Here is an 8333-nt window from a genome sequence, read left to right as displayed (position 1 = left end):
TGTTGGAAATATTTTAATGGGGGAGGTTCACGCCTTCCTCTTCTGGTTTAAGGGCTGGTTGCAGTGACATGCGTGTAGTCTGGAGTGACTCCAGTGGAGTCAGTCAATGCCTGTTGCTGTAACTGGGGTTTGGCAGTGTTGGTGACCTTCCTTCCTGTTCCTCCATTTCCTCAAAAGCTCTGCATGAGGCCTGGAGCTACAAGACCCAATCACATAGCTTAGAGATGGAGAGATGGGGGGGGAGCCAAAGGTAGGAGCTTGCAAAGAGATCCCAAGGGGGTCCCACTGATAAGCTCCACACATTCTGCCTATCAGCAACCTTTCTTACCTTGTTTCCCTTCCCAGTGGGGCAGTCAGCCCCTTAGTCGTGCGATACAGTGCTGGTAAAGGAGTTCTGCTGGCACAGTTTGCTAACCACCTGTGGCCCAGGAATGACAGTTATCCTCTGTGCCTGTAAAATGAAGTGGAATGAAAGGGATCTGGTGCAGTGCATCAGCTATGGTCCCAAATTTGTCCCAAAACATGAAGGAGGGATAGTGCTTTCCCCAAATTTTTTTCTCTTCAGATATATCAGCATTTGTCTGGAGTTGCCAGCCTTAATTCGTCAGAGCATAGAGAGTTTTAAGCACATTCTCACGTGCTTTAAGGGGTGGTGACATGGACATGCTGGCTTTGATCCTTCTAAATATATGCTGAAGCCTCAAGGGGCTTTGATGCCTAAATTCGTTGGAGGATCGTGGCTTTTATGTTGGAAAATATATGAGCATGGCACAGAGCTCAACAGCTTGGAAGTAAGTACTGCATTGCAAGAGAGCTCCTTGCTGTACAACCACGAGCAGCTCCCATTCTGGACCCATTGCTCAGAGCTCCAAGCACCAAGGCCAGAGAGTTTCAACATCCCAGAACTGAAGGGCATCTTTCTTCAGGAAGCATTTGCAGCACCAGGGGTAAGACTCACCTCTGCTAAGCTGCTATGTCTCCATTCGTAGATATCTCCACCTAAGCTGGTCATCTAACATCTTTATAGTCTTTAAGTAAGATGCCTTTAGGGCACAATTCATCTGTTCCACTTCAGAAGTCAATATTAGAAAGAACTTCACTGCACTCTAGACTCCTTCATCCCTCTTTATCGACCGTAACTGAAGCCTAGAAGTCACTCACCTAGAGCACTCAACTGTGCTCTCCTGCTTTGGAGACCCCAGATGTAAATGTCTGTATCTGGGCTCAAATCCTACCCCTAGTACTGGGTGACTTAGCTTTTGAGCTCCCAGATGAGCCATCTCCTGGCTAGAGTGCTGGAGGAAGGTAAGGGGCTTGTCCCATCCCCATCTGTCCCATCTGTTTAGAGGTAGATTGGGAACCAAGTGCCCTAAGGTGGCCTCCATATTCTCACTGAGCTCTGGACCTGTACCAGTGGTAGTCAAGCAGGTACCCTTAGAGGTGGACTTGCTGCCAAATCCACAGATTTGATAAATCTCAAAGCCTGCTTCTATATCAAACCTCAAATGAAAAAAATGGCAAGAGCTGAGTGTCCAGTCCAATCAATATACCTTTCATTTAATGCTATTTTTGCTGTAAGATCATGGTTCAGGGGCTTCCTTTGCACTCCAGGAACAGGGAGAGAGAAAGGGTGGGAGTGTGCAGATGTCTGAGAGTCTGTGTGAGTGTGTGTGCATGTGTGCTGTGTCTGTGTATGTCTGTGTACGCATGCTGCCTGTGTATGTCCACGGGTGCAATGTGTGATAGCTATTCTTCTGTGTTCTTGTGATACCTACGCACACATGAGTGTGCATTTCTGATCCTTCTTCCAAAGCTCTTTCCTGTCCTTGCCTTGGACTTTTCTCAGCCTCTGCCTGCACAATGTGCACTGCAGAGAGGCTGAATTCAGGGAGATTTCAGGTCTATTTACATTTCTAGCCTGGGTCTCAGTGCTTGGGGTGAGATCTGTGTGTGCTACCCCAGAAGAGAGGCAGTTGGGAAGCCCCTCAGCAAAAAGGACAGTCTCCCAAGCCTTTCAGCATCTCTGACCAGCTGAACTTCCCCCTGGCTTTCACACCCTGGAGTGCAGCACTGCGGCAAGCAGTGGCACCTCAGCAGCAGGAGCAGAAGAGCAGAAACCCTGAGACATGTGACCAGTAGGGCAAGGGACCAGGGCTTGAACCCGTCCCTGGGCTTTCCTTGTCACCCCCTCTCCTGGCTCCCAGCCCCACTGCTGGGAGAAAGGACCAACTGTTCCCTGACCTGTGACGAGGAGGGTAGCTGTTCAGGAGGGGGTGCCAGGCTGCTTCAGGAGAAGTGGCAAAAGGGGCTTTTTTTCAATCTCCTTCTGCACCCCTCCTGACCCTCCCAAGACCCGACACCCAGCCCTGGCAGCAGCAAGTCCCAGGCTGCCCTGCCCTGCTCCAAGCCCAGTCCTGCCGCGTCCCCATGTGTGATGAGTTTGCCAGGCCTTGTGGCCACTCCCGGAGCCAAAGCCTGCAGAGCCCCGACGCTCCCCAGCGCCCTTCCTGGCCACGGGAGATGCCGGGCTGTGTCTCCTGCTACTGATTGTCCAGGTCTGCCCCTCCACGTGCCGTCTTTTGCTCTAGCCCCAGGCGGGACCCCCCCCCTTACCTGGCGGCCGGCAGCGCCGTCCGGGGACCGGGACTTTGCTGTCACAGCCCGCAGCAGAGCCCCGGGTGGCCCAGCCTCGCTCCAAGTCCCGAGCCGAGCGCGCATTTGCCTAAGCGCTTTGCATTTGTGAGTGGGAAATACCGACTCGCCTTTTTATGATCGCGGGTGATAAATATTGCATCGCTTGCCTTGCAAACTTTTAAGAGCAGCGGCAGAGCGGCACCTGCGAGCCGCCGGCTCCAGGCACCGACCCCGGCCGGGCACAGCACCCCCGCGCCTTCGCCGCAGTCCGGGCAGGACTCGGGCTCTCGCCTTTTGAGGGGGGGGCCTGCCGAGGGAGACGCTTCGAGGCAGGAGTAGCAGCAGACTGGAGTGTGTTATGTCTGCGAGGGAGAGCCGGGGAGGTGGGGAGAGCGAACAGGGCCCTGCTAATGCTGCACGGAGCTGATTCTCCAAGGCCCCCCCGGGCAGCACTCAGCATCCAGCCTTCATTAAAATTTCATGGCCAGCACTTGGCCAAGGTCTATTTATGAAAATGCGCTTTTCGCTTCATGGAAAAAACAGGAATGAAGCGAAAGAACAAAGGCGGGGAAGGGGTTTGCGAAGCGCCCAGGAATAGAGCTGGGCGGCCGCAGCCGCGCGGGGCGCGGGGACGCCCCTGCCGCTCGGGGCCGGGCACGGCCGGCGCGGCCGCCCGCGGGAGCCGCCCGCGGCCGCGGAGCCGCCGCAGCCCCCTGCGCGGCCGCGGGCGCTGCCCCGGCGGGAGGGGCCGCGCGGCGCTGTCCGAGGTGCTGGACCCGCGGGCCGCGTGGGGAGGCTGCCGCGCCCCGGGTCCGCGCCGCGTGGGGAGGCTGCCGTGCCCCGGTCCGCGCCGCGTGGGGAGGCTGCGTGCCCCGGGTCCGCGCCGCCTGGAAAGGCTGCCGTGCCCCGGTCCGCGCCGCGTGGGGAGGCTGCCGTGCCCCGGTCCGCGCCGCGTGGGGAGGCTGCGTGCCCCGGTCCGCGCCGCGTGGGGAGGCTGCGTGCCCCGGCTCCGGCTCCTCTCCGCCGGCAGCGCAGGCAGAGCGGCTCTCGGAGTGCTGCCTGCCCCGGCAGCCGACAGCGAGCCTGCCCCGCTCAAGTTAGGTCAGGCGGCTCTTCGCCTTGCTTTCCTTGCTATTTTGGCTATTTTGGGCACTTGGTTCCCCCGTCTGCCCCGCCGCTCTTCATAATTTTCCCGGGTAAAGCTATGAATTCGAGAGCGAACGTCGTGCTCCGTCCCACCCCAGAGCTGTGCCGGCTGGCCCGGGCTGCCGACGGCGCGGCCGGGGCGGCCAGCCGTGCTCGGCACCGGCGCTGCGGCCCGTGGGCAGCCCCGGGGAGCCAGGCCTCCTGCCAGCCCGCCCTCCGCTCCCTTGGGGGACTGCACACCCCGCAGCCCCGGCTGCCCCCGTCACGCCGGGGCGGGCGGAGCTGGGCTTGGTGGTTTGTGTTGCCGAAGAAGTTGTAAAACAAAAGCACGAAGCTGAGTGACAGAGAGAACAAAATACGGGCAGGCACGCTCATCCCGCCACAGAGAGGACATTCACACAGGGAGACATTCACCCCCGGCGGTCATGGCCCAATTTCTAAGTGGTTTTATCTTGTTTTGGAAGTGAATTCGATGCAAGAGGCTGAGATCAGTGGCTGCTAGAGACGAAACTCAAGGCATGTAAATAGCGAGGACATGGCAGATGAAATGCCCCTTCTCCAGTCTGCTCAAGATGCTTCTTCGTCCCTGGATCAGGGCAGGGGGGATGGCAGGGCCTGCCTGAAAGGACCCCCCTCCCGAGAGAAACATCCCGTCCTCGCATTCGTTTAAGGGCGAGAGACAGAGCCCCCTCTCTGCCGTCCGCCGCTTAGCTTCTGCTCGACCCTGCGCAAACGAATTTAGCCCAAAGGAGCATTATCCGGGCCTCAAAATAAAACACACCCGGGGAGCAACATGTGGCATTTTTAAATACGTGCAACTTAGGCTGGTCGCGGGCAGGGAAGTGACTCTTTTCCCCTCGCCCCCAAATCCTGCTTCAGTCACTGATGGCCTGCGCAGATATACAAGAGGATGCTGAAATACAAGCGGGGGGTCGGGCCGCACGGGCTTGGCCGCGGAGGTGGCCCGAGGAGGGACAGCGGCGCTGGGGACTGGCTCTCCCGGCCAGCCCGGCCCGCAGTCACGGCCCCGCGGCGGGGGCGGCTGCACCCTCCCGGGCCGCGGCTCCGGGGCCGGCGGCGGGGCCGGCGGAGCTGGCTTTGGACGAGCCCCCGAGCCGATTTTTCGTCCTCGCCGGCCCCATCCCAGGCTTATCGAGCCCATTCGGGAGCCGTGAGGTGGCCGCGGTCCCGGGGGCGGGGAGCACTGGCAGGCAGGCAGCTGCATTTCGTTTCGTTTCGTTTCGTTTTATTTCTGTCCCCTTGGAGGAGGGAAAGGCCGAGCCCCGCCGCCGGGTCCCGTCGGGAAACTCAGCTCAGCGAGCGGGACCGGACACGCGGAGCCGGGCCGAGCCGCACCGGGCCCCGCAGCCGTGTCGCACCGGCCATGTGCTCCTCGGGGCCCGGGCAGCTCCCGGGAGCCGCAGTAACTCCACGAGGCAGGAGAGTGAGGTAAAACGTGCATGATTTATTTGAAATGCTGCAGCGTACACAGACACCAAATTTCATTCAGCACACACACAGCGAAACGAAATCTCGTTTTAAAAAAAGGAAACGGAGGCAAATTCCTCTATTAAATATGCAAAGCAAAAAAAAAAAAAAAAAGTATTCTTGCCTTAGAAAGTGCAGAGTTCACTATTTGCAAAGGCGGCCGCCCCCGCGGCGGGCCCGGGGCCGGGCACCCCAGCCGCTCCGGCACCCCCGCTGCCCCGGGCAGCCCGGCTTGGCCGGTCCCGCAGCGGCCGCGCCGCTGCCGTGGAGGCGCCGCTCCTGTGAGCCCGAATGACTTGATTGTCGAAGCGTAGGTTTTTTTACAGTGAAATCATACGGACAGTTTAAGCGAAACCAAAGCAAAATAAATCTCCATTTTCCCCGAACAAACCATGACTCCAGGGACGTGCTAATTTTTTTCCTTTCTTTTTTTAAATTGTTTTTTCCTTTTTTTCTTTAATTTAGCCGATGAGGTAGAAACAGAAACGTTATTGCAAAAACGCGATGGATTTGCTGGGAGCGGGGGATAGCGAACAAAACCATGCAGGTGCGTGTGTGTGCGTGTGTGGAAGTGTGCGCGGGGACCCTCGGCAGCGAGCGCGGGTGAGCAGGGCCGGCGCCTCCGTATTTACAGCCGTCCAGGGCGGCTTCGAGATCGTTTTCTTTCTCTTTTTTTTTTTTCTTTTCTTTCTTTCTTTCTTTTTTTTTTTTAAAGAAGGGGACGGGGCACCGAGGAGAGATCAGTGTCCCCTGCCCCCGCCGGCCCGGCCGCGGAGCCGGGAAGGGACGGGGGAGCTGGAACAAAGACCCGCCCGGGCTCTCGCCGCCGCTGCCCTGACTCCGGACACCCCCCGTAAATCCCCCTCGGGCCTTTCGTTTTATCTTTTCTTTTTTTTCCTCTTTTTTTTTTCAGTTTTGTCTACAAAAGCAGTCTGTACCAGTCATAACAGCGCGGCCAGTTCGCCCGGGGGTGAGGAGCAGACACCAGGCTGTTCACTTCGCTTTGGGCAGGTTTCCTTTTCAGGTTTATTATTCCATTTTTTTAAAAAACAAACAAACGAAAAACACTGCCCGTTTTGGAGGGGCTGGGGCCAGGGCCATGCTGGGCTGGCTGGGGGGCCAGGCGCTCCCCCCACTGGCCTCCGAGCCCCTTCTTCAGTAGGTGGCAGAAAATTTCATCCTTTTCTGCTTCTGTCTCTGATTGCAAAACCAGACCCGCACCACATTCTTCTTCAAGTCTAACTTCTCGGCGATGGCAGCGATTTTCTCTGAGGAGGGCCGTGGCTGCACAGCAAAGTAGGCCTCCAGCGACCGCTTTTCAGGGGCAGCGATGGAGGTGCGCTTGCGTTTCTTGTCACCCCCCGTGTAGATCTCAGGTTTGGTCATTTTCTCTCTCTGGGCCCGCTCTGCCTCCTCCAGCCATGCTTCCAGGATGGGCTTTAGGGCCACCATGTTATTGTGGGACAAGGTGAGAGACTCAAACCTGCAGATTGTGCTTTGGCTAAGGCAGCCCACACCCGGGATCTTCAGGTTGGCCAGTGCAGAGCCCACATCAGCCTGGGTCACCCCCAGCTTGATCCTCCGCTGCTTGAACCGCTCGGCAAAGGACTCCAGCTCCCGCGGGTCCGTCTCCGTCTCGGGGCCGGAGATGACAGCGTGGGAAGTGAGGCCATGGGGGTGGGACATGTTCATAGGCTGGGAGTGGTGGGCCATGTGGTTGATAGCCGACATGTGGGAGTGAGGGTGCGAAGGTGTGGAGCCCACGTCTGGGCCGGGCACTCCTCCGAGCGGGATGGCAGAATTGAGGTGGTCCAGGAGCTCGCCATCCAGGCCCTGGGAGGGCTGGTGGTGGTGGTGGTGGTGGGGATGGTGTGTGGTGAGCACAGACGGGTGGTGCAGGTGCACGGAGGATGAGGTAGGAGTGCAGGACACGCTGCTCATGGTGTGGTAGGTGGCATCCGGCTTGAAAGGGTGGGTTTTCTGTGATACTATATCCACAGCGGCCAGAGCCTCAGCACCTCGCAGCAAGGTCTCATCAAAGCCCGCAAAAATGTTACCTTGGATCTGGAGGGGGTTCGAGGGGAAGGAGGAACAAAAACAAACCAGAAGACCGGGAGATTAAAATAAATGCAGTGCTGCAGAGATCCCACTCTGTCCTTCCACAGTGCCTGAGCCAGGAAAGCTGAAACAAGTTCAGCCGTCCCCCAGGAAAAGGGCCAGGAAGGGGGTGTCGGGCCCCGGGCACCCCACCCTTCCCTTCGGGGAGATCTCTCCCCAAAAGAGGGGAGATGCAAAGGGAGCGCAGAGCCGACCGCGAGCCTGGCAGAGACTCTGCTCTATCGGATCGCACAGCCGAGTTGGGCAAGACGGCATTTCTCTCCCACCCCGGGACAGATCTGCCAGCCCTCCCCGCTGTTTCCTGAGCCTTCTCTGTCCGCCCCGAGCGCTGCCTGGGAGGCGGGCGACAGCCCCATCAGGACCTGCCGTAGGGGGGACGCGAACGAAATCCAAACCCGAGCGGACCCCGCGCCCGCACCGCGGCTCACGAAGTAAGTTCGGGGCCGGGGCAGGGTCGGGCGCAGCGGAGCCCGGTCCGCCGGGGCGGAGCCCGCCCGGGGACCCCCCGCAGCCCGCCGGCGCCTGCCCCCCCGGGCCGGGAGCGCGGAGTGCGGCCGGAGGCGGCTTACCTGGGGGGCGGGCAGGCAGGCTCTGCGGATGGCTTCCGAGCTGGTGTGCAGGTGGGGGTACTTGGGCTCGTGCAGGATGGGGTGCATGCTGAAAGGCTGCTTGCTGTTCATGGACATCATGGTGGGAGAGGAGCGGGGCAGGGCAGGGGCGCTCCGGGCAGCCCGGCTCCGGGGGCGCGGTATTGTCTGCCTCCGCCGCCCGGCATCGATGGCATTATAGCCCGGCCCCCCCGCCCCCCCGGGCGCTCATTGGACGGCATGCGGGAGGCCCCGCCCCCGCCCCGCCCCCGGGCAGTGATCTCACCCCCCCCCCCCCGCCGGGTCCCCCCCAAAACGGGGCTCGCCCCCCCCGCCCCTGCGTGGTCCCGGGACTCCCCG

General features: G+C 59.7%; 1 protein-coding gene across 1 annotated transcript; it reads right to left on the bottom strand.

The window, feature by feature from the left end:
• Positions 1-6363: 6363 nt before the first annotated feature.
• Positions 6364-8123, bottom strand: LOC112982596 (brain-specific homeobox/POU domain protein 3). The gene is made up of 2 exons (XM_026099096.2): positions 7956-8123; positions 6364-7332 (listed from the first exon to the last, which is right to left on the bottom strand). The coding sequence occupies exons 1-2, from the start codon at positions 8073-8075 to the stop codon at positions 6424-6426; spliced, it is 1029 nt and encodes a 342-aa protein (XP_025954881.1). The 5' UTR covers positions 8076-8123; the 3' UTR covers positions 6364-6423.
• Positions 8124-8333: the final 210 nt, after the last annotated feature.

This window comes from Dromaius novaehollandiae, chromosome 11 (assembly GCF_036370855.1).
Source record: "Dromaius novaehollandiae isolate bDroNov1 chromosome 11, bDroNov1.hap1, whole genome shotgun sequence".
NCBI lineage: Eukaryota > Metazoa > Chordata > Aves > Casuariiformes > Dromaiidae > Dromaius > Dromaius novaehollandiae.
Note: the sequence above shows the minus strand (reverse complement) of the source record. Positions and strands in the feature narration are given on the sequence as shown.

What these genes read in the sequence shown, in the direction of transcription:
- LOC112982596 (XM_026099096.2), bottom strand. Translation starts at nt 8,075, where the DNA reads ATGATGTCCATGAACAGCAAGCAGCCTTTCAGCATGCACCCCATCCTG. An exon ending in CCTGCCTGCCCGCCCCCCAG is followed by an intron (nt 7,333 to 7,955) that starts GTAAGCCGCCTC and finishes AACCCCCTCCAG; the next exon opens with ATCCAAGGTAACATTTTTGC.